This window comes from Nematostella vectensis, chromosome 4 (genome assembly GCF_932526225.1).
Source record: "Nematostella vectensis chromosome 4, jaNemVect1.1, whole genome shotgun sequence".
In the NCBI taxonomy this organism is placed as follows: domain Eukaryota; kingdom Metazoa; phylum Cnidaria; class Anthozoa; order Actiniaria; family Edwardsiidae; genus Nematostella; species Nematostella vectensis.
Genome location: NC_064037.1, coordinates 1,626,691 through 1,652,453, shown reverse-complemented (window position 1 = coordinate 1,652,453; position 25,763 = coordinate 1,626,691). Strand labels below are relative to the sequence as shown.

At 43.2% G+C, this 25,763-nt stretch overlaps 1 protein-coding gene across 10 annotated transcripts in view; it reads right to left on the bottom strand.

Moving 5' to 3' along the window:
• The window catches only part of LOC5509225 (nesprin-1), a 125,759-nt gene that overhangs the window by 40,719 nt on the left and 59,277 nt on the right, over positions 1–25,763 (bottom strand). For all 10 annotated transcript variants that reach the window (XM_048726027.1, XM_048726036.1, XM_048726029.1 and 7 more), the window contains 30 exons: positions 21,739–21,915; positions 20,735–20,878; positions 17,750–17,847; positions 17,208–17,487; positions 16,509–16,826; positions 15,936–16,058; positions 15,329–15,529; positions 14,913–15,032; positions 14,433–14,645; positions 13,621–13,956; positions 13,229–13,447; positions 12,628–12,747; positions 12,430–12,540; positions 11,854–12,027; positions 11,192–11,524; positions 10,745–11,074; positions 10,290–10,454; positions 9,799–9,972; positions 9,167–9,499; positions 8,451–8,780; positions 6,816–7,145; positions 6,176–6,514; positions 5,591–5,902; positions 5,139–5,471; positions 4,172–4,501; positions 3,530–3,880; positions 3,015–3,335; positions 2,344–2,664; positions 1,751–2,083; positions 949–1,281 (listed from right to left, as the gene is read on the bottom strand). In XM_048726027.1, the coding sequence (XP_048581984.1) occupies positions 949–1,281; positions 1,751–2,083; positions 2,344–2,664; positions 3,015–3,335; positions 3,530–3,880; positions 4,172–4,501; positions 5,139–5,471; positions 5,591–5,902; positions 6,176–6,514; positions 6,816–7,145; positions 8,451–8,780; positions 9,167–9,499; positions 9,799–9,972; positions 10,290–10,454; positions 10,745–11,074; positions 11,192–11,524; positions 11,854–12,027; positions 12,430–12,540; positions 12,628–12,747; positions 13,229–13,447; positions 13,621–13,956; positions 14,433–14,645; positions 14,913–15,032; positions 15,329–15,529; positions 15,936–16,058; positions 16,509–16,826; positions 17,208–17,487; positions 17,750–17,847; positions 20,735–20,878; positions 21,739–21,915 (7,602 nt within the window). The remainder of the gene's footprint in view (positions 1–948; positions 1,282–1,750; positions 2,084–2,343; positions 2,665–3,014; positions 3,336–3,529; positions 3,881–4,171; positions 4,502–5,138; positions 5,472–5,590; positions 5,903–6,175; positions 6,515–6,815; positions 7,146–8,450; positions 8,781–9,166; positions 9,500–9,798; positions 9,973–10,289; positions 10,455–10,744; positions 11,075–11,191; positions 11,525–11,853; positions 12,028–12,429; positions 12,541–12,627; positions 12,748–13,228; positions 13,448–13,620; positions 13,957–14,432; positions 14,646–14,912; positions 15,033–15,328; positions 15,530–15,935; positions 16,059–16,508; positions 16,827–17,207; positions 17,488–17,749; positions 17,848–20,734; positions 20,879–21,738; positions 21,916–25,763) is intronic.

Below are 25,763 nucleotides of genomic sequence, written 5' to 3'. Positions count from 1 at the left end.
TAATTCTAAACCATGTAACGTCTATGTAACGTCGTGTGAGACTCTTTTGACCAATGCTTGCTTTCACAATGTTCAGAAAATGAGATTTGTTGAAACATAACTTGAAGGTTAAAATGACAATTACCAAATCGAAATATCAAACTTCAAAAAAGGACAAGAAAAAGACAGTTAACACATAAAAAGGTACTATCGAGCCAGATCAAGTACAAGGAATGCTTCAAAAGCAGATATCAACAAATTAATGCTCATCTCACCAGAGTCTTGAAGACACGCACGTAAAAAACGTTTTTGACCGACACAGAATACATATTGAGAAATGCCACAAAGTTTTCGAGAAAAAACCCGAAGGCAGCAGCGCACATAGCACACAGACGATATCGATGCGCAGTGTGTTAGCAATGTAGAAAAACCACATAATGCCTGAACAGGTGCACGATAAAATGGAAGCAAATATTTCGTGTTTCTATTTTCGGCTACGATTACGCTAGCGACGGGAAGATCGTAAAAGGTAAGTACGTAAAAACAGGCAATTTCTATTTAATTTACTATGGCTAGTCGTATACAATGATTAACGATCTTTCGCCTGAGGAAGCATCAACTAAACAGACCTACAGATGATATCGAAACCCTTTCAATTAGAAATTAAAACTTGTTTACGTAAAAGGACTTGGATTGGAAAAAATTAGATTGTGGGAGTCTATGAAAAAAAAAAAACCCACTAAAGGTATAGGAACGTTTAAGGGGAAGGGGTTCTTTTTAAGTGCATAAAAAAACTTTTCACACAAACACTTTAACCCGACAAATTTCTATGGCGGAAAACCCATCCCCACCACACACACGCCCCACCCCATAGGGTGACATGGCGGCCCTCAATGCCGTAATATTATCCATCGTATCTGGTCACGTTAACCTGACAGTGGATAAAGAAAACAACACCGTTTCACTCACAGCAAGTTTTTCTTCCTGATCCACGATGATGGGATAGCGCGCAGAAACCGGGCCAAGCAGGTTATACAGGTTACTGGCGCTGACCAACCAGCGGCTCAGGTCGTCTAGGGACTCCCTTATGTCCTGGCTCTGTAACAGTGCGCTCTGTAGCTCGCTCTGCTTGCTGTTAAGAGCGGCTATCAGCTCTTCTAGCGGCGGCTCCACCCTGCTCAGCCGATCGGACATATCGCGCTGGATGTCTTGGTCCTCGTTGCTAAGCTCTTTGATGCTTTCTGACAGTTGCTTAGCTTGCTCCAAAAGAGCCGCTTTTTCTTGGACTTCATCATTCAATTCCTATAAAGCAAAAGCGGGAACCCTCCAGTAAAACCTTTTGTTGGAGTGATGTTCAACTAATAGACTACCACAAAACCAGTGTTTATTGCTTCTAGGTCTATAAATCAAATTCCGATTTTCTTGGTGTCGATCAAAATATTTTTAAGTCTGTCAGGGGGCACATTGGAGAGCGGCGCTTGTGGGGAGGGCTTGTATTAGAATGGGAGTGAAGAGGTTGGAGAGCGGCGCTTATTTCAATCGTACCGAGGTAAAAAGGAATGAAAAGATAACTGTTAAGTCGCCTGAATAGGAATTTAGAAGTTAACCCATAATTTAATGTGGGAATAGCAATGTGAGTTCAATAAAATAAAATATTTACACCATTCATGATGTTTCAGCTTGGGTTGTTTGTTAAAGTCATTTTCAGGAGGGCGTCTACTGACACAATCACTATAATCTACCAACAAGCTCTCGATCGCTTTCAACTTACCCGTAGCTCATCAATCTGACTTTTAATCTTCTCAGGTTCTCCGCTGACCGGAGATACTTCATCTACGCGCACGCGGGCTCCTGGAAGCCATTTGTCTAGCTCGGCCATGATCTCCATAAACCTCGTGTAGTCGTGTAGCCCCTTTTGAAGCTGAGAATGCTTCTTCTTCAGGCTCGACGTCAGACCACGTTGCGTGTGTGTTACCTTAGCAACCTCGGCCTGAACCTTGGAGCCTGGCTGTGATTGGACATCCATGACGCGAAGTAACTGTTGGCTTGAGCGGCGTATGAGATGGACGCGTTTGTCGCTGTCAGCCATCTCTTTAATAGCGGCCTATTAGCGAACAATTTTAGTCATTTTGATAAGCAAGTCTCAGTTTGTCATCTTTAACTTTGAACTCATCCTGTTAGCGCATTCAAAAATTCCGATGATTGATGTACCCAGCTTTAAAAAAACAGTACCTTATAAATTTTTTTAACACCAATTTAAAAAATTAGGCCTTTTTGACACTCCATCCTTTCTACTGGCAGAGTGTTTCTAGATCACATTTTCCACAAATTTATTACACCTAATTTGCGCATTTAGTACTTTACCTCGACTTTTTCAAGCTCGCCCTCTCCCTTCTCTAAGTCGACAGGCGCCTCGAAGGCCTCTTCCGCCTGCATGAAGACTTCCTCCACCGGCTGAAGCTGCGTGCGGTATGCATCGAGATGCTCCTGAGCTCTCAGCAACTTAGCCCGGCGCTCTTTCAGCTTCTCTGCCAGCTCGATGAGCGGCGTCCGTGTGGAATTGAGCCTTTCGCTGACCATGCGCACACCCTTGGGGTCGTTTTTCTTGAGAAGGGTGATGTTTTTAGCGGCCTGCTCGGCAGCCGTGAGTGAAGTTTGCTGCACTGATATTTCGTCGCGGAAGGTCTGAGAAAAAACATGCAGCTATGAGAAATTAGTGGGAAACAGCAAATTTTTGTAATTTTAATTAATTTTTTTTGTTATCTGATAGACAGAGCGACTACAGTAAACTCTAGCCCTTTACGAACACTCGTAAGCGTGCAGCTTTATAGACACCTTAATTCCACGTATTTACTTGTCTCACAAACACTATATGTAGGGCGTGAGCATTCACACGTAGAAGCACTACTAACATTTCTTCTCGAAACCCCGTGTTAAATATTCTCTTTTAAACGCTTTAACAGTTTATTAGCGTGATAATCTGAATAAACACACACTAGAATACATGCCAGTAGTAGATTATAGCGCGGACTCACCTCGACTTCGTCCATCTGTTGTTTGATGACACCCGCATCATGGTGTATCGGCTCAAGCTGCTCCATCTTCTCGTAGGCCATGCTGAGGTACTCCACAATCTCCTCTGTGACAGTCACGAGCGTGACAATCTCCTTGACAACACGCTCAAGCCATGTCACGCGATCGCTCAGCTGACGTCGTAATGAAGCACATCTAGATCCCAGGCCCTTGACGCGCTGTTTGACGGGCATGTAGTTGATGGCGTCAGAATCCTCCTTGTTCACTTCCTGTCCCACGTCTTGGATCTCAGACTCCAGGGATTTGACTTCAGCTTGTAATGCCTAAACCAAACACAAGAGTATGAGCGAGTCTTTCTTTGTAAACTTTTAATACAAATTTTAAAGAAAAAATTCCATGAGTGCATTCATCGCACTATGGCTCAATTACATGATTGATCAACAAAGAATGATCGACAAAGAGATCCTGGAAAAGAAAAAAAGAAGAAAAAACCGCTGCTGACACCATCCTGTTGTACCTTCATCGTATCCAGTTCCTTCTTGCCAGCCTCGACATCAATCCCCTCATACTCAGACTCCTCCAGGGACTTTTCGGCCTTCTTGACACGGGTATCCAGAGGAAGGAGAAGACCACGATATTTCTTCACTTTCTCATCCGCCAGTTCTACCTGCTGGCGACGGTTCTTGTAGAATTTGTTGATCTTGTTCCAGCGTTCAACCATGAATTGTACATCTTCCTCGATCTTGGGCACGCCTTCGGTCACTCCATTTAAGTGACAGGCTTCAGTCAAATCGTCAGCACTATCGACAAGGGTCTTGTGGACTGGACGGTAGCCCTCGATATCTTCTTGGAGGAACTGCTGTAAGAACTGCATACGAAGCAAACGTTATCAAGTGTGCACGGAAAGGTGAATAATCCGCTTATTTTCTCTGCGTGTCATCCCCACGTGATACTTCTACCTTACGCTTATTATGACTACTAACGTCGATTTTTTAAAGGAACTTTAATCGTTTTCATTTGGGTATTTGAAGTTGGAAGATTTGCATTTAAAATGAGTTGTAAGGCGGTTTCCAGGGGCGCCTTTGAATCGTAATTCAGCATTCCAGCTACAGGGATATGGATTAGCCCTCCGAATATACCTATTTTGACCTTAACGTACCTTGAGCAAAGCCTGCTCCTTGCCAAGAGCGTGCCTCTCGCACAAGACCTCTCCGTACTCGGCGATAATGTCTTCCATCTCATCTATGGGGGGCAGGAAAGCCGCCACGGCTTCCATGTACCTCTGCGCCAACGGTACCACCTCCTCAAGCTGATCATTCCTCTCGGACGCTCTGTGCAGGACATCTTTCCAGCGGGTCTCAAGGTCGGACAAACTGTCCGAGAGTTTGTCCCGTTGAGGTCCGGGATCGGCCTGCTGTAAATGTTCTTTGACGCGTTCGATGACGTCGTTGAAGATAACCTCGTGGATAACTATCTGGAGGAAGACGCCCTTTAAAAAGATTACACATTATATCATATTATATAAAACACTTTTTCGAACAAAATGTATATTTTGTAAACATTAGGACGATTTCTAGAACATTTATTGTTTGTTTGATGATTTTGTTAAAGAAAAAAGCTTTAAAAAGGTCAAGGGCTTTAGGAACGTGCTTCTAGAGTGATTAAACTTTATCCATGAGACACTAGTGCGTAGCAAGAGAGTTTAAATGACATAAAACAACGTCGCATACATTTATGCCAGACACTAGCTCGTTTAGATAAAAGACGCAGGCGTTGGCAAGTTCTCCGAGAGCATCATATCGTGATGACATGAAAAGCACGAAATACCGTCCCGACAGGACCGTGTAACCGGCATCATCTTGGCTGCGTCTTCAGGCTAAACAAGCTACTGTGAATGCTGAGCCCGAGTGATACCTCATGATAATGTATGCTAAAGGTCTACTGTGAATGCTGAGCCCGAGTGATACCTCATGGTAATGTATGCTAAAGGTCTAGTGTGAATGCTAAGCCCGACTGATACCTCATGGTAATGCATGCTAAAGGTCTAGTGTGAATGCTAAGCCCGACTGATACCTCATGGTAATGTATGCTAAAGGTCTAGTGTGAATGCTGAGCCCGACTGATACCTCATGGTCCTGTTTTTGCTGTAGCGCGGTCTCGTAGCTCGCAGTGACAGGCGTCTGTTCGTCCAGATGACCCTCCAGTTCCGCTAGCGTATTATTCAACTCATCAATGCTAAGCTGCATGTCCTGACTTTGATGGAGAATGCTCTGGAGCCGCGCGAGTCTCCTCGTTACACGCGCGTGGAGTCGCTCGTACGGCTGCTCCACCTCATCAATCTTATCGTGTATGGTGGCGACCAGAGCAGGGTCGTCCTTCTCGATGTCTGCTACACATTCGCAGATCTCATCCATTCTGTCCATCTTTGGACGAGTGGCCAGGAACTGGTCATTTATGTCCTAGGAAAAATAAGCCCAATATAAGACAAAACAAATAGACGGTTAAACAATGATAAAACATGTGTCATGCAAGCCCGATCGACAATCTGGGAGTGGTCTTTGTAGTGCCACCATCTTACCCTGATTTCCTGCAGTTGTTGTCTTGTAGCGTGTACGTCCTCGCTGACAGGGCGCATGTTCTCAACCACTGGCTCCATCTCTGCCAACCAACCGACCACCTCCTCATGCAGCGGCGCGAACTCATCACACATCTTCACCTGTTGGTCCACCCTATCACGCACACGCTTCAGCTTGCCAGCGTTCAGATCGAAGCTTTGCGCAAGTGAGGCAACCTCTTCGTCCAGCTCCTGCGCCTGTCCCAGTTTTGGCGGTGTGGCAACTTCCATCACCTCAAGGTTGGCGCGGTGAGAGTCTAAGGAGCTTGTCAAGTCCTGTGGATCAGAATAATTCAAGTGTAAGAAACCAAGGGCCAAAGAAATCACTGCGCATATGAGTAGTTAACAGAATATGTACTACAAGTTATGCCATTTTAAGAGCGTTGTATTTATGAGACATTTGCTTTTAATATTTTAAATGCGAAAGATATGGTTTTATAAAGTAACTGTAAACTAACTGGAAATTTTCGCGAACAGTCACCTAAATGTCACAATCGAGGGATAGTTCCGTAGTACCTTACCCGAACTTTAAGGCAGTAGACAACTTACATCAATGGTTTTGAGTTCTTCTCTGCCCTTCCCTGCGTCCAGGCCAAAGCTAGGCTCCGATTCCAGGTAGCTCTCAAGCTCGAGCAAGAATTCCTGGCAGGGCTTTAAGGCCAGCTGGTACTGCTTCAGGCTTTGTTCAAGTACTCGGGCCTGCGTTTCCAGAGTGAAGTTTGCTCTGACTAGCTTATCGTACCGTGCATTGGCGTGATGTACTTCATTGAACACTGGAGTCTGGTCGATCTTGGTTGGCAGCGAGTTGCAGTGGGCCAGGAGGTCCGCCGCTGTTGAGTTCACGAGCTTATGGTTCTTGCTCTGTGATTTGACGACAGCCTTAAAGTCCTGCAGCAAATTTGACATCGATCAAGACATTTAATACATACCATGAGCTAGAAAAACAGTGTGAGCCTTGGTGTGTACAATAACACAAAAAAGTGCAATGCTTAGCATTATTTTCCATGACCTCATCAACATCACATTTTTTCGTTGTTAAAACATCAGACATCACTGTACAGGTAGGATAAAAAAACTAACAATTAAAAAATAGACTTCCGACCATCAGACCAGCAGTGAACCTGAAGTTAAACCCTAGGAATTATAGCCACGCCATGTCTCAAGTCTCAGATGGATTAACAAGGGTTACCTTAATACTTGATCTTCGGTCAGCGGCATCCTCCTTGTCTGTGGGCGGAGCTTTAAGGCGTTCCAGCCTCTCCTCGGAATCCTCCAAGAACGACACGAATGGCTGCAATGCATTGTGGTAGTGCTCAACAAAGGGAACCACTTGTTCGAGCATCGCTTTGCGGTCAGCGGCGTTGCTCTTGACGACTGCGTATCGTCGGGTCATATCGGCAAGTTTGTATTTGAGGACGTCACGTTCGGGGCCTGGGTTCATACTTTCCAGAATGGTGTCGCCGCTTCGCTCAATGTGTTCTATGACAGGTTGCTTGGCAACAATACCTTGGTATAGAGACTATAGAAAGAGAGTACAGAGTTAATTCTATCTGGACGCTTTTAATAAAACCTTAATGCAAATATCATAACCCGTGGAAAGAGCGCAAGCATTGGTTCAAAAAAACCTTAGTGCAAATATCATAACCCGTGCAAAGAGCGCAAGCATTGGTTCAAAAAAAACTTAATGCAAATATCATAACCCGTGCAAAGAGCGCAAGCATTGGTTCAAATAAAACCTTAGTGCAAATATCATAACCCGTGCAAAGAGCGCAAGCATTGGTTCAAAAAAACCTTAATGCAAATATCATAACCCGTGCAAAGAGCGCAAGCATTGGTTCAAAAAAACCTTAGTGCAAATATCATAACCCGTGCAAAGAGCGCAAGCATTGGTTAAAAAAAAAACTTAGTGCAAATATCATAACCCGTGCAAAGAGCGCAAGCATTGGTTCAAAAAAACCTTAATGCAAATATCATAATCCGTGCAAAGAGCGCAAGCATTGGTTCAAATAAAACCTTAGTGCAAATATCATAACCCGTGCAAAGAGCGCAAGCATTGGTTCAAAAAAAAACTTAGTGCAAATATCATAACCCGTGCAAAGAGCGCAAGCATTGGTTCAAATAAAACCTTAGTGCAAATATCATAACCCGTGCAAAGAGCGCAAGCATTGGTTCAAATAAAACCTTAGTGCAAATATCATAACCCGTGCAAAGAGCGCAAGCATTGGTTCAAATAAAACCTTAGTGCAAATATCATAACCCGTGCAAAGAGCGCAAGCATTGGTTCAAAAAAAACCTTAATGCAAATATCATAACCCGTGCAAAGAGCGCAAGCATTGGTTCAAAAAAAAACTTAGTGCAAATATCATAACCCGTGCAAAGAGCGCAAGCATTGGTTCAAATAAAACCTTAGTGCAAATATCATAACCCGTGCAAAGAGCGCAAGCATTGGTTCAAAAAAACCTTAGTGCAAATATCATAACCCGTGCAAAGAGCGCAAGCATTGGTTCAAAAAAACCTTAGTGCCCACGTCAGGAGGGCATAGTGGAATTCTAAATTGTGTTTAATGAAGCGAGGCTTTATAATGCTGAGTGATGTTGGCACTGAGGATTTACTAATCACTACTTTGGTTAAAATGAAAAGGTCAACCTCTAATACGGTTGTTACGCACTTCTTTTGTATAATAATACTTAAGTGGGTTCCAAGAACAACAATTATCAACCATTAAACCTAGAATGAGGAATTCGCAAGCAAACAGCTGTTTTGCCATGCCCTTAATCTTCTCCCGCGAGCTAAGGTGTTTGCGCATTCGCTGCATGTGACCTACCTCTTGTTCGGCCTTCTGCATGTTGACCTTACTGCTGCTGAGTATGGGGGGTAGCTGTTTGGCTTGCTGCCGCTCAACCTCCTCAAGCCAGCGAATAGCATCCGCTAGAGCTTCCTCCAACTTCTGTGACTGCATCAGCATCAGCTGCAGCTTACCCAGACGGTCCGCTACTACCGCGACAAGGGCGTCATACGCTTCCTGGAAAGGCTGCAGTTTGCCTGCTACATCGTCTTCTACTCTGGGCCCGTCACACACGGCGACAAGTTTGTTACCAGAGTCGTGTGCAGTGGCGAGTAGCGGGCGTTTCTCGAGAAGAGAGGCGTGCAGCGCCTATTTAGACAATGATTAATTTAGAGTAAAATGTGTTAAATGCAGCGGGTCAGCCAACATTGTTACTCATACTACAATACTTCTCAGGCTGAGAAAGCAAGCGTTAAATAATTTCTACTCGGATATCTAATTTAGTAGCTCAAACCGGCTTTTGTCTTCCGTGCGAGTTAGCTTTGCTTAAAGAGCCCTAGTCTGCCACACATTTTTATTGTTTTCATTAAACATTGAAAGGCAAATAATGGAATGAAATTTCGAACCAACTAAAAGCGACGCTTTATACTTCATTTCTCAAATTTAAAATGTTGCAAAGGAAGTGGATGCTTTGTTTAATACTTGTCATTTGCTAGGATGACAAAATGGCGGTTGCCTGAGATTATAAATCGTACCTCTACTTCCGCCAGCTGTTTCTTGAGCTCATCAGGTTCGGCACTGATCGGTTTAAAGCCTTGCACGGATGCCATAGCCTCGGGCAGCCACGACTCAAAGGTGTTCAGAGCACCCTCGAAGTCCTCCGCGTTACTTATAACATTTTCCAGCTTGTCTTCTTCTCGCTCAAGGTTCTGGCGCACCGCATCAAAGCGACTGTTTAGTGCTGCGAGCTCCTCCTGGATGGGTGATGCGTTAACAAGCTGAGAGTCAGCCATATGGACGAGGTTGTTTCCCTCACTGTTGACATTGTCGAGATCTTCTTTGGCATTCTCCAAGGCTGACAGTAGTGTCTAAATAAAGGAGAAACGGGTTATGAATACAGTGATATATCTTCTATGCGGCCACCCTCAGGTCACTTCGAAACAAACTTTAAGTGAAGATTAACTTAAACTGATGACAGACGTTGCACTAACAAAATCTAAGAAAAAAATACGGCATGTTTATGTAAGTGATGTTTGCGAAGTTTGTAGATACTACTAAGAAATGGCACTTAGATCAAATATTCCAATCCATTATGTCGTCAGCAAATACGAAATTTAAAACAATTGTACATCATCGCCACACTATGCCTGCATCAATTATAACGTACCTTTAGTGTATCTCTGTTTGCGCGTGCTAGCTCTAGGTCTGTACCCGCGTTAGTCTGGTCTCGGAGCGCCTCCTCTGCTCGTCCCAGCAGCTTTGCAAGGGTACCTGCCGCCTCTTCGTATCGCAGCAACTGCTTCTGAGTGGCGTCCAGCTTCTTCTGTTTGGTTCCCAGAGCCTGAAAACACGCAAAATAATGACACTTAACAGTCGACGTACCTCAACACGAAGACATGGTGCACCATTCACCCTACCAGCTGTAACCCCAAAAACGAACACGAAATACAAAAAGGACGTTTCTAGGGTACTTCGACACTCTTGTTAGACTTTGTCGAGCATAGAGCTCCACAAATATCGAAAAAAGCAGGAACGAAGACTTTGATCATTTCCCCAGTCACGGCTGTGTCTTATCAGTTTGCATATCGCCTGGTACACTCCTCTTGTATCCTTTATATTGTTCTAGGTTTCTCACTACTAACTTTGTCCCTTTCTTACCTCCTCGATGACCTGCCAGCGGTTATTGACCTCGTAGTTGAGCATCTCGATGGGCTGTAGTCCGCACGTGATGTTCGCTTTTCTGCACGCATCCCGTAACGCGTCTGCAGATGTCAAGAAGAACTGATACACGGGGCTGTGGTCTTCGACATCCTGCTGCATCTCCTGCAAAATCACAAATTCTGTATTTTCCTTTGTATTTACGAATGAAATACAAAATAACTTGCTTACCGAATTCAAATGTCAAAAATGCAAAAGGGACAGTAAACAGTGCGATGCAAATTTATTGTTCATTGACTTGGCATTCGTATTGCCACCATCAACTAAGCTAATGCCCTCTCGCTAATAGCAATCAAGCTCTACTAAAGCGCATGACCAATGCTTGTCAATTCAACGTTCGGCCCCTAGCTGGGAAAGGATTGAATAAACTATTATATTAAAGATTAACGACAAACCTGCAAAACCTTCTTCTGTTTGTTCAGAGCATCCTGGTCACATGACACGGGACTCAAGTTGATCACCCGCGACTCTGCATCCTTCATCCAGATGATGAGCGCTCTGTATGCATCGTCGTAGTTCTGCGCGCTTGGGAACACACTCTCGATGACTTGATGGCGGCCATGAGACTTCTCCTTCACTTCTACCCATAATGTCTGTGTGGCAGACACCCGGTTCTCAAGCGAGTCCTTTTCAGCTCCAGGGGGTGCTTCAAGGATCAAGTTTTGGGCCGCTGGGAAGATGTATTTGGAGATGGGATTCAAGAGACTCACTTCCTTGACAACGACCTGTGACCATGGGACATTAAATGTTAAGACACAATTAACAAGAGGTTTTGGACGACTGGGAGAATATATTTGGAGATGAGGATAATTTAAAGATCTAAGTACTAGTGTTTTACTGACCTCGTGTGAGACGCGCTGTTCTTTGATCACCACGTACTCTGCAGACACTGGCTTGGCGCGATGCAGCTTTTTATCCACCTTCACCACACGCTTCTCGAAGTTTCCGAGCGTGTCATAAACTCTCTCCTTCTCTGTGAGCGCTGTCTCTAGCCGTCTCCGCCTGTCCCTCAAACGGACAGACACCTCATCCACGCTGCTTCGCGCGTTAGAGATGCTTGACTTCACCTCGCTTATCACCTCTTCATTATCGTTGTTCTGTCGGATGATCCATTCTCCCGTTTCTGCCATGGTCTCGATTTTGCGTCGATGGATGACAACTTCTTCCTCGAGGTTCTATAACGACATACCAAATATTAGTTTTACTATTATTTCTCCTTCTTTGGGGTTCTACCGTCAACTCCCTACGAACAGTTTCTGTATGTTTCGGATTTCATGACCTCCGCCTACAATAACATAGAGAAAGACCTTGCTGCAGCAGGTTTTGACGCCAGCAAATGTCAAAACATTTGTCAAATATCAATCAGAGGCTTTATATATATTTTTTTTCTGGAAACGCCGCAAAAATGATAATTTTTGGGGGATTTTTATTGAGAAGGATGACTCTGAGATATGACTAAAAGCACGTGTGAAGGCATGTCTGCTTATCCTAAGGACTACCTTACCTGAATGTGCTGAAGCTGGTCTTTGATGTTTTCAACATCCGTGACGAGAATCTCGACCGACACGAACGTCATAATCCCCATGACCTTGACCTCTACGTCACGGCCAGCGCCCTGGAATACCTCGACCGTGCGGATGTATTTTTCCAGCTTGACCTTGCGCTCCTTCAGACGAACCTACACGGCGGAAACACAAGTTTATTAGACGAGCATACAACACGGAAACACAAGGTTATTAGACGTGCATAGACGGCCACTTCTTTATACGAGCCAACGAAACTGACTCATAAGTAAACGACTCAAGATAAGGTGCTCCTTTAGACGCACGAGACAAGAAGAAAGCGCTAGAGAAAAGTGCTCATGTAAATCTATCCTACGATATGGATTTACGAGAACAAAGTGCTCCTTTAGTCGGAGAACGAGACGTATTTAAAAGCGAAGTAATATACAGGTGCCCCTAGGACATAGTAAGCCTACTTTTATCGCTCGAGGTAAGAAGGTGCTGGTATATTCTTATTGTATACTCTCAAGGCGAAAAGGTTGTGGTATATTCTCATAGTAAGAGCGAGGTGACGATACCTGCATGACACGGTTGTCCTTGATAATGGTGATGATGTACTCATTGTTTGTCACTTGCTTAGACAGCCGAACAAGTTTGATCTCCGTCGTCTCAAGGACGTCCAGCATTTTCTATTTGTTGGGGAAAAGTGAATAAAAAGCACTAAGTAAGCGAAAAGCCTCTAAGATGAAGACTAATAAAAGATGTGTAATACTTACGTTGACTTTGTCGAGTTCCTCCTTGACCTGTCCTATATCTGTACCGTAGGCGGGCTCCTGTGCCAAGATGCCCTCGGCCTCGTTCATCACCTGTTGCATGGGCTCCATCACCTCACGGACCTGAAAGACGTACCGAATAATCACGTAAGTAGGGTCGTAGCAGGGGGTGGGGCACTTGGAACACGTGCCCAACCCCCCCCCCCCCCCCCAATATTTACGAAAATTATAGGGAAATGACCAGTGGGGGCGTGGCTCTGCCTCCCAATATTTTCTAAATGTTTCGGTATCGTGTCCCCCCAAAAAAAATTATTCGAGGCCTGCTACGGCTATGGTTACCAGAAGTATCGAGAGAATATGGAATGAGGCAACACGGGTATTGTGGAAATATGGAAAGGGGTGGTGGACAATCTCACCGATCTGGGGGAGGTGAAGAACGCTCTTGTTTGAAAACACTCCCTAAGAGATAGGGATGATGGTAACGGACCGAGGACCGTTATGGCAGCACTTCGCATGAACGTGAACCCCGCTCGTGCTGACACTTTTGGCTGGTTGGATCATTTTTCATTCATATTTTAGCCCGGTCATTAGTAGTACCATTTACCTTGGCCATAGTCTTGTTCGAGTTACGTAGCTCTTTTTCGCCCCCTCGAACTGCTTCGCTGTGTTTCTCAAACCGACGTTTGATTTCCTCAACGTCGCCAATAACAACCACAGCGTCCGTGTTGATTAAAAAATCGTGACAGATGCTGATCAGAATTTCGGAGGTTGAGATGAGCTGCTGGTAGACCACGCGGTTGTCCTCAATCGCAGCACGGAGTTCCTTGAAAATGAAGGTCATGTGAATTTTATCCTGAATATGGCACTAAAGCGAAGATATTTCTGCACGACAGCAACCAGCAACGCGATACATTGGCAACATTATATTTTATTGATGCCACAATGCTACATAAACTCGCCAAATAAAGCTCAAAACGTCAACAGTGAACTACATACCTTCATGGTTTCCTGCTTCTGTGACAGCACGTCCATATTGCTGACCTCGTCATTGAGCGCTAATTCCTGCAGTCTCTTCTCATCCGCACTTAACCAAGCCAGTAAGTTATTCCTATACTGAACATAGTTCATCACAACAGGTAGCAGCTTCTCCAGCTTTTTGCTACGGTCTCCCGCTAACTTGTTAATGTTACGCCAGCGCTGCACGATGTCTTTCAGTCGGTTCTCCAGACTCTCTTGGTCGGCTCTTGATGTCGCTTCTTTTGCTGCCGTAACACCACGTGTTTGGAGGTCTTTGTGGATCGGCTCGTGTAACTCAATTTCTTCCATCAGCTCCTGTGATATATAAAGATTGCGTTACAACGGAAATTAAAATGAGGTGGTAAATATGTCACGCACGGACAGCGATGCCAGCAAGAAACATAACATTCAAAACCGGCACGAGGAGATGCGTTCGATCTGGTTCGATCAAATTTTTAGGTCTGTTAAGGACGGGGACGCTCGCGCTGCAAACATAACTATCTGTATACACTAAAGCAGACTTAAAGTTCTGTCTTATATTTGTCTCTTTGAATTAGAACCCTATCCATGTTTACAAAAACCAGTTTAGAACCGGGCGCTTAGTGCTTAGCGCTTTTTCTGATCGCGTCTTCGAAGCCGTCGCCTATTTGTGTGTCTGATAAATTTCAGACGTTTGCCACTAAACAACAATGACAAACGAAGTTTTAAGTAGAACTAATAACAAAGGCTTGCTCATCGGCGATAACTTGCTTATCTATGCGTCATAGCGGATGCAGTTGACAATGACTTGCCTGCTGTTCGCTGCTCTGTTTCTTGATGACCACAGGCCTGATTGAAAGCATTGACTGAGTTGTCACTTTCTCCTCCGTCTGAACGAGCCAAGTTTCAAAGTCCTCTAGTGCCTGCTGGAAGTTCTGGCGCTTGTACAACGCATTCTGGATTAGCGCTGCTCTATCACGAAGCTTCTGCTCCACCGCCACATATCGATCGGTTACTTCTTGGATCTAAAAACATTGGGATGGGGTTGTAATACAGGAAAAACAATTGGAAAGCGTGTTATAGGATTGATTTAATCCAAAAGACAAAGGCTTATAAGTGAGCTGATGTTTAGGGTAGGAATAGTTTGATGCTAGTGTAAACGCGTTATAAGTCATGAAGGCTAAGTACAGACATGCTCTGACTGAATGTAATTGATAAAGTATGCTACCGCAAACGCGTTATAAGTCATAAAGGCCAAGTACGGACATGCTCTGTCTGAATGTGAATGCTACCTTGTGAGTGAGCTCATCCACGATTGTAGGATCGTCCTTATTCTTCTCGATGATGCCCATGCCGGCGTTCTGTAGCGATGCTAGCATGGTCTTCAGCTGGCACAGGGACATGTACTCCGCCTGAGGGAAGTCAAATAACAACATTTCTATATGGAAAATACCGCACAGTTATAAAGACCAAGCAAAGCCTGGAATGGTTGACGAAATGCATACTTCACAGCACCATTATACTATGGTTTACAAACAGCCCAGTAATAACGCACAAACTATAGACTAACTGAAATGAATACAATTTGGAGAATATGCTGATAGCAAACTATTCCGCCAAAAAAGGTACCAACAGTGTCAAGACAGGTCACAACGGGAATTTGAAAATGTGTCACTTAAACCGAACTAAGAAAAAAAAATTCACTCACGTTTAGTTTGCTCAGCTGCTGGCTCAGCTCATCCGGGTCTTCATTCAGCCTATCATCCGGGATCTCGCTATCCAGCTTGTTGATTTCCGTTGCCACGGCATCCAAGGCTCGGATGAACCTGTCGTTTTGGTCGGACTCGAGGTGGTGCTTCTTGTTTTCTAGGTCTCGCTTGACCTTATCGTAACGATTATTGGCTGTGTCCTAAAAATAAAATAAAAAACGCGTACAATCAATAACTCAGGTTGGGAATCCCATGACCAAAGCACATTATATAGCTCACGCCCTCTGTGTCATCCACCACCAGCCCACCACCATTTACCTCCTCCTGTCCGCCTTAAAACTCTTGGTACGAAAACAAGCTTATAAAGAAAGCCAATCGCGCCACCATTATAAGTTCCCACCCAGTAATAGTCACACAATCATCCATTTTCATCTCCAAATTCAAGCGATTAACTAAGATACTTCCAAACAGATATCGTTTATAAAGTATCAGTCTTTAATTGTGAGTGGGCACTTTAAAGCAAGCGAATATAATGTTGTTTTTTATGCTAACATTAATAAAGGAGTGGTTGATGTGGTTAATAACCACAACACTCTCCTGACTGACCTGTATTCGCTTAATGCCGCTGGAATCACCATCCAGCTCGTCCAGTTTAGCAGCGAGTTCAGCAGCGATTGCATTCGCCTTTTCCAGATCCTGGTGATGCTTGTCAACAGTATTCAATACGCCCTAACACAAGAACAGACAAGTGCTTGAGTATTGGTGGATTCTCCCGATGGAGGAATGTAAAATGACAGACAGTGAGACGTTAAAATAGCCAACGAATGGGACGTAAAGTATCCTATATTGGCGCATAACAAATAGCAACAAACTAACATTAAAGAATTTTTAAAAATGCGGTCTGTTATCACATCACCCAAGTGAGTCCTTTTCTGTGTATAATTAAGGCAGATTTAGACAACGCGATTTAGTGATATGAAACTTGCTCGCGACCTGTAAAACTCGAGTCGTAGAGTGTAAATCAGCCTACGACGTCCGGCTACGAAAGTCGTAGTGTGTAATTCAGGGCTAAGACATGTCGTAGACAGGTCGCATACGGCTAAATCGTGCTGTCTAAATCAACCTCAAAAGACCTATACAAATAAGGTATCAATAAATCATTTGCCCAAAGTCCCTTACGTTGAGCGCGTGGAGCTCCTGCTTGCCAGAGGGCGCGTCGCCAAGGTTAGACAGGTGTGTCTCGGCGCCCTTCACTACTCCCTCCACGTCATTCAGGGCCTCCTCATAGGCCAGAGCCAGGGGCTGCACGCTTGCGATCTGGTCTTCACGAGCGCTCAGGCGAAGGTTGATGGTCTCCCAGCGCGGCTTGATATCGTGGTAGAGTCGGGATATCTCGTCCCGCTCAGCTCCTGGACGAGTCTTTTCCAGGAAATCTTCAGACTGTTTGTTGATTGTTTCGTAGGTGGGCTTGTGGGCATCCACGTCTGTCTTGATCGCCTAGAGGGTATGGAATACATTCTCTAAGCATACGACGATACATCACCTCCGTGATAATGTTTGATTGTAATATTTCTGCATCATTTTATGCATTAGAAATAAGAGCGAGCAGTTGTTGTTGTAGGATGTTTTAAATTTTACAGTGATCATAGCAGATTTTATTGAAAATAATACACGGAGAGCCTACGAAAGCTTTCGTCACGCGAATTGGACTAAATGCGTCACGCAAGTCGGACTAAATGCGTCACGCAAATCGGACTAAATGCGTCACGCAAGTCCGACTAAATGCGTCACGCAAGTCCGACTAAATGCGTCATGCAAGTAGGACTTAATGCGTCACGGATCCACGGACTGTAACATCAAATATCACGTGATACTTACACGAACTTCTTCCTGCTGCTCCTTCAGGGCACTGACGTCATGACTAACAGGCTCGGCCCGGTCCACTCGGTCCTCGACCGTGCACAGCCAGACCGTGAACTCGCGGATGTATTCGGTCAGCTCTGCGCACGTGACTGATGGCTCTATGGTTAGTTCGGTGAGGTAGCGCTTTTGCTCACATATCGCTCCCTCCAACTGCTGGAAATTGCGCTCGAGAGTGTTGAGTGTGTCAGCGACCTCGGATGGGATAACCTCACTCTCCCGGCGACCGTCGGGAAGGCTGCATTAAAATGATATATATCAACTAAATAAAATATCAAAGTCTATCGCGCAGCCGGTGTTGCCTATATCAAGCCCTGTAAAAAAGAAGCTTTGCCTTCTCCACAGCACGTCCCACATGGGGTACAAAGCGCGCATACCTTTCCCACAATCCCTTTCCACCAGGACACCGAACTGGCCCCCCTTGCGTCACGTTTGATAAAATGAATAAATAATGCATTTTTGTTTTCAGAGGGTAAAACGAGTGCTTAATAGATACTCACGTGGCTTTGGACTTCTTCGCGTTTTGTATTAACCATTCACCACTGGCAGTGGCAGTTGATAACAGCGGGCGCGCTTGTTCCATTTCGCGATGAAGATTCTGCAAAGCGAAAATACAAGACAGTAATTATACAGTGGTAGCCTAGTCAGTAATTATACAGTGCTAGCCTAGTAAGTAATTATACAGTGGTAACCTAGTCAGTAATTATACAGTGCTAGCCTAGTCAGTAATTATACAGTGGTAGCCTAGTCAGTAATTATACAGTGCTAGCCTAGTCAGCAATTATACAGTGCTAGCCTAGTCAGTAATTATACAGTGCTAGCCTAGTCAGTAATTATACAGTGGTAGCCCAGTCAGTAATTATACAGTGCTCTATCTTTTATAGCCTACGTGTAACCACCTTCTGGCGAAATATCCGTTCCGCGAGTAAGGGCTTAAAGGTTAGGCTACATCATTTATTAGTGATATTATTTTTGATGTCTCCTTAGAAATACAAGCTCTATGCACATTACAGTATATTTATCTTTTACAAGGATAAACAACAACGATGCTACCACACAACCACAAACTGTGTGTTTAAAACAGCAGAATTATAACACGTCGCTTTTTATGGTTGTTTTGGCATCTCCCCAATTGTTTTATTCACTTTGATTTACGAGTAATGTTGTTTGCCGTTCGGAATTCTTCAATCTGAGTTTGTAGAATGCTCAAAACCACAGTAAACAATTTGATGAAATAAAAAATAGTCTATTTTTGACACTTCAATCTAAGTGTTTCAGTATTACTGTTTACAGAGAACTGCGTTTCTTAGGAAACCTCATGGCCATATGACAATATATTGAACTCAGTAAGTCAGTTTTAATAGTATTAAAATGAGTTACTTTAAGTGGACAAATAATGCAGATTTGGCAAATAAGCAAAAAAAAAAACTTTTCTCGCGAAAGACTCGCGGTCAGGAAAACATTTCACGTGAAACCAAACTGTGACGAAATAAAATATTCTAAAATTAATTATAGCATCGCAGGATGTTTATCTTTCTCCGGTTATTACATGTTTGTGCGCTCAATAGGGGAACAAGGTCAAAAGCGGCAGGAGATTTGAAGGGGAGGCAAACACTACTGAGAAGTCGATGGCATTTGAGTTACCATTCGTGAGAAGAGATGAATTCGAGCAGTAACTTAACGGTTTATCTCGGATCCGTTTTGTCAGGCGCTCTACGCACCACAGTCATCGTGTTCTACATAACCGTGGAAAGCCTCGCTATCATACTTAACCTGCTTCTAATCATCGCGATCTTAAGGCACCGTCACACGAGGAGAAGCATCAACCTGCTAATTGCCAACTCGGCGGCTGGTGACTTGATGATCGCAATATGGAACATCCCCTTTCAGCTCGCTACCCTCTCCGGCTCGAGCTGGAGTGTCCAGGGTACAAGTGGGAGGGTCGTGTGTAAACTGATCCATTTCATGGGAGGCATGGTCTTGCTCGTGTCCCCACTGAATCTGTTGTTTATCACCGTCGAGCGGTTTCGGGGGGTGACGTCCATATCTATGGTTGAGCTCGGCCGTCGAGGAATCTACGGCTTGGTCGTCCTCGCTTGGGTGATCCCTACCGCACTCTACTCCCCGCTATTCTACTTCATTGATCTTCGCGACGAGATGTGCGAGATAACGGTACCTTGGGCGTACTATCGGGATTACATGATGGCGCTCTTCGCCTTGTTTGTCGTGCTCTACTTTACTATTGTTGTGCTTGGAGTCATGATCTTACGCCGGCTGCAAGTCATAGACGTGATCGTTCAGCTCCCAGAAGCCCAGCGCATCGCTCGCAAACGCCGTCTCGGGAACGCCATCAAGATGGTGCTGTGTTCGCTTGGTTCTTTCATCTTGTTCACCACACCATATCACTCGCTAGCTTTGCACACCATCGTGAGTCGCTCTGTTACGCCGCTAATTTCTAAACTCATCATCGCGATGCTGCTCTTCGTGTGCCTCAACTCTGCCCTTAACCCCGGTATCTGCTATGTGTTCATTGAAGATATTCGCCACGCCGTCAAGCAGGTCTTGTCCACTGGTAGAGTAACACAAGGATAACGTGCCTTTTTCTTGGAACGGGAGCTCATAGACCATACTATGAGCTATCAGCTGAAGCATGAACTATCAGCTGAAGCATAAGTACTAGCATTGCTGGGAAGGAAATAACAATATTCCCTGGCTACGCAGTGCTGTTTACACACGGAATATGGGATGATACGTTTGCTAAAGTTCCAATGTCTTGTCACCCAAGCGAGATATTTCTACTCCCGCAGACTTCTGGGCGACGTTAACGCTTTTTACACGGGCTTAAGTGATTCAGGCTACATAAACTACATATAGGCATTTGCGTCTTTATTTCGTATATCGCTCTTACTTTGAGGGTTTTCAATAGTTCTGCATGATTCAGACCAAACTACATATACGTTTTCGCGTCTTTATTTCGTATATCGCTCTTACTTTGAGGGTTTTCAATAGTTCTGCATGATTCAGGCCAAACTACATATACGTTTTCGCGTCTTTATTTCGTATATCGCTCTTACTTTGAGGGTTTTTAATAGTTCTGCATGATTCAGGCCAAACTACATATACGTTTTCGCGTCTTTATTTCGTACATCGCTCTTACTTTGAGGGTTTTCAATAGTTCTGCATGATTCAGGCCAAACTACATATACGTATTCGCGTCTTTATTTCGTATACCGCTCTTACTTTGAGGCTTTTCAATAGTTCTGCATGATTCAGGCCAAACTAAATATACGTATTCGCGTCTTTATTTCGTATATCGCTCTTACTTTGAGGGTTTTCAATAGTTCTGCATGATTCAGGCCAAACTACATATACGTATTCGCGTCTTTATTTCGTATATCGCTCTTACTTTGAGGTTTCTTAATAGTTCTGCATGATTCAGGCTATATTACTCTGAGGGTTCTTAATAGTTCTGCATGCGACCTCACCTCAAGTTCGGCGATCCGTGAACGTACGGCATTCTTGTCACTGGTATCCACTTCGTCTCTGTCCAGGAGGGCCTTCCTGGCGGCCAGTCTGTCCAGCAATCGCCTGACCGCATCCTGGAATGCCTCCGCTTGCTGCAAGTGATCCTGGTGTAGGAAAAGGGATCCAGTTAGTACTTATGTCACACTGTGTAACTTGCAACACAATCAAGATCATGTTGATGGTAATAAGCGCTCGTAATGTAGACGTCACCTCCTAGGGGTACCAATGCGTAGCATAGCCTTGCGTTTGCAGGCATTAGCATACATATAAGCATAGCCGCCACTGGTTTATTGATTAGTGGCTTTTACTTTAATTTTCTTTTTTTTCTGTTGGGAATGTAGCTAGGAAATAATATTGAGTATTGAGATATATTGCTTTTTTGAAATAGTTGAATCAAGCAGAAGACTAAAACAAACAAAAAACAAAGATTCGTGTAGGATTCTACATGCTAGCTTTCGTTTTTCTTCTAAAGGCATATTGCTAAAAACCGTAGTCAACCGAAAAAAAAAGAACCGTAGTCGATATGACGTGAAAAACATGATATGACGCTTCAAATAAGCCCATTTTACATCTAATAAGGCGGAAAATTTTCCTAAGGACTTAGTGAGTAATAGCAAACAAAATATGAAATGAGACTTTTTTTAAATTGACTTTTTGTAAAAAATCATTGAAATTTGAGATCGTCGTCCCTGAGCCCATTACATAGCGCAAGGATGATCAAGGAAAAAATATCTTAAAAGCCAAAATCTTGGTGTGTGCACTTCGGTCTCACGTTATTTGTGTTTTGAAAATCAGTCCGTAGCACAAGGAACCGATGGCCATTGTAAGAAATTGTGTCTTCTTCCTCTATCCAGAATTGCGCATTTTCCAGGTTTTTCCGTCATGTCACTGCAGTCAACCAAAACTACTGGCGTAGTACGCATATCCCCTTTCCCATAAGTCGCTAAAAAGAACTAGTGTTTACCTGGTAGTGCTCCTCAAAGGCCGACAGCCTGACCTTGAGGTCGGACACACGCTCGTTCAGAGCTCTCAGCTCCTCGTCTACTCCTGACAGGTCGGCGTCCGGTCCCTCTAGAGACAATAAATTTTGGCCAGCGGACTCTGCGGCTGCCGCGCCCTTGTAGAGTTTGTCTTTAAGCACCTGAAACATAAGCACCGGCGAGTTTTATAACTAGAACTATGCTAGTTGTTTGTCTGTTTTATCCTGGATGTGCAGGAGTTAAATGCATTTCCATACTTAAAGAAATAATGTCTGGATAAGACCTACACCTTGTTATTTTAAAACATCTCTTACTGCGGCCATTAGTGCGGGACATGATAAGAGGATTACTTACCGTTGTGTTTAACTACCTCTACAGAAGGGATTTCAGTTTGGGTATAGCTTTTTGCATGCTATTACTTTCAATGCCCTAAATTTCCGCTCGAAAGAAAATATAAAAACAATGCAAAAAGAAATTAAGGGTATAAAAGTTAAAGCACATAATGTGCAATTTTGCGCGGGAAAGTAAGCAGCCTTTGAAAAAAGCTTATCTGAAAATACGATGCTTCTACTGACTTAAATTCCCTTTGTTACTTGAAAATGTCTGACTTCTTATGTAAACCCATGTAGGTTATCTCGACTGCTCCGACTGCCAGTCTACTTTTTAAGGCTGTCTTCAAAAGTCATCATCGCCCACTAAACGCAGCCCTGATAAACAACTAAAAGCCAAACACTTCAAAAGCAGGAAGACGAATGGTACTTTCTTGACCATTTCTCAGATAAATAAAGCACGGTTTAAATCGATTTCCTGTTTTCAGCGTGCGTGACGCGTGTAACAGTATATCGTGATTGATAGATCGCGTGACAAAGTCGAGTAATGACATAAACATTCGCGATGCGTCAAACTGATTTATATCTCGAACAACCTTGAGTAGAAAAATAAACCATAAGTGGCCAATCTTTCCTTATAAGTTAGGGGAAATTAATCTATGGATTTCAACCACTTGTTTTCAAACAAGGATAAAAACATAACCACTGAATATAAAGATCGGGTAGAAACATACAGTCGTCTGTTTATGACAAACATTTTACTGGAAATGAAGCATTCGCTTGCCGAGACTTCTATGAAAAGAAACAAAGCATTGAGAGAATATAATTTCCGATTTTTTATTGCATTATTATGTCTAACACTTTACGTGATACTACGAAAGCTCGCGGACAACCTCGGGCGAAAATGAAATGTTTGTGCGATTTTCAAATAAAAATATTTTAATATTTGAATTTAAAAAAGTGAATCAAGTATTTATTTTAATAAAAAAGAATGTTTAATCTAAGATGTTAAGGCGCCCGAATATTCGGAATCAGCGAAGCATCTTTAAGTTAGTAACGCAACGAAACTAAGTGAATTTATGAGACGAATTCTCTAGTGACAGCATAAATAAAAATAACCAATGACTCTTCCCATGAATCCAATTTATGCCACTTTAAAAGCAAATATTGAAACTAACATTTTCCAAAAAGAAGTCATGTCTAATATGAGAGTTTCGCGGTTTTGAGGTTTGTAAAATGAAATGATACATTAAGTGTGATATAAGTGTGGTTTTTTGCTTTGTTTTCGTATCTTTTCCTGCTGGTTACATGGTTTTGTATTTTAAAAACAAACAGGTGGCGAAAGGTACTGAGGAGCACGCGAGAAACGCCTTCTTGGCGGTTAAAATTCGGCTAAAAATATCATAAAGACATAATGAGCGCAAAGCTAAATAGCCAGATATAACAGGGAAAGGATTTGTAAACTTCCAAGAATAAAATATGAAACACAAATTTGTGTAAGCCTCAAAACGAATCAAACAATAACCTCTATCTTGCGAACCAACAAATTAAACAATAAAAGGTAATAACTCTCTCTCTAATTGTGGCACGAAAATGAAAATGCGGAAAGCTAGGAAGGAGAAATGATTTTAAACTGGAGAAGCAAACATGAAAATATGGATTGTTTACTTTGCGCTATAGGCTATTGAGCCGAAAGTCGAATTTATTACCTTCACAAAACGAAATAATGACCCATACGAGCTAAAAACACGTAAAAGCTACCAAAAAGTTTATCAAACTTGCCTTAAACCTCGATGTATTTAAAAATAAATTAGAATTAGTGGTATTAGATAAATATCTCGCGAGTTTATCACGCCTACGTTGCGTGAAACAGTGATGCACTTGTCATGCTACCGGCAGCTTGGAAACTCTAACAGTTTTCGAGAGAAATATTACAATATTCTCCTACCTTGCTCGGGCCAGACGGCGAAGAAAAGATCTTCGGCACAATAGCATAATGTGTAATAGACCGGTCATAAATTGTATTCGGGTCCACAGGACCAAGTATTTCACTATCATCATAATTTTCAGGTTTTTGCAGCGTGCATTTCCAGACAGATATGCTTTTAAAATATCCCGGTTCCTCTCGTCGATGCGAAGTTCTAATATAATTATCCTTGTTCATCGGTTCAAAACTACGAGTATTTTGTACAAATTTAGCAGGTCTTTTGGTGGGTGATTCGCTTGTAAAATAATTCGCATTACTCTCGGGTTCTTGTCCCAGAGGTCCTGTAAATGTCACGTATCGCACGTCGGTTTTCCTGTACGAAGTTTCATGCCGATATTCCGTGTGTTTGTGAAGTTTTAACAGAGTAACATTTCGATTCTCGTCGTATTCTTGTGTCCAGTGCGCCCGTAAGGCTTCGGACTGGTTTATACTGGCCGTAGATCGGCATGACGAGGTAGCGGCTAGCGGAGATGGAGTTGCAGACGACATTGGCGATGGTTGAACCGCGACCGCACGCTCCCAACCGTGATGACCGCAATCAGACGAGCATTCACTGCCAAGTCCTTCGTCCCATGCCTCAAACTCGCTCTCCATTCGTCCGCAACCTCCAAACTCCCAACAAGACAATCACAGTATTTAAATGAATAGCAATTTAGAGCGTCATAAATACTACGATTTTGACGCTTGCCCGAAATTTAAGCACCCAAGTTACAGAGAATTAGCCGGCGCGAATGAAGTAAAGTTCATGAGTCGTGGTAGTTAGGGGGATATTCCTACCACAAGCGATGAACCGAGACGAGAACAAGACGGTCGCCGTTGTATGTTCGGAGCGGCTTCCCTTATTATGCATGCACGGAAGTGAATTTGCATTTATCGTGTTTCATAGTGACAGGTCATTGTTTGACGGAAAGTTAGGCGCGTTTCGGCAAGCTCCCATTCAAAAACAAAACAGTCACGAGCCAATTATGGCATAAAAGACTACCACGATCACGAGGAGCAGTACTCTTTGAATATTATCTTGAAAAACTCCTTTGAAAATTTACCATGTGACTCGTGCAAGGTGCATTTCGCGATCAAAGAAAAATAACAAAAGGTGTGAAAATTGTTTTCTTTTCCATGGAGGTATAGAGACAATATGATTAAAGATATAAACTATTTCTTTTTAGTATCGGTTTATTGGATATTGTGTCTTTATTTTCTCGATTCCACAGTCAGTTTGACAAATCAAAGTGGTTTTCTGTCACGATGAGGTTTGAACTTTATTCCTCTGCAATAAATGCTTCAGAACCCGAACAGACAAACTTCTCTTATACAAATAAAACCACCGTAAGTATACATGACAATGCCCCAATTAATCTCGTTTGTATTTGTAAAAGATTTAGTCTGAAAGATTCCATTCTTCTAGTTGTAATATCTCGATGTAATACCTAAATTCCACGTGAATTAAGTTTACTGACCTTAGATTGGTAAACGCTTAATTAAATAATTGTGCAAACACCCATCGCATGCAAACAATTACTAGTTCAACAAACTGCCGCTAAAATCAGCTACACGCACAGCATTTTAAAGTTTTTCGATAGCCACATAACTTAATTCATAAGCTTTTTCCCAGTTGTGATGTGATTGTGATGTACTCTACCGCTTGTTTTTTTGTGCAAATGTCACCGGTCAAATACGTCAAAGAAGGATACAG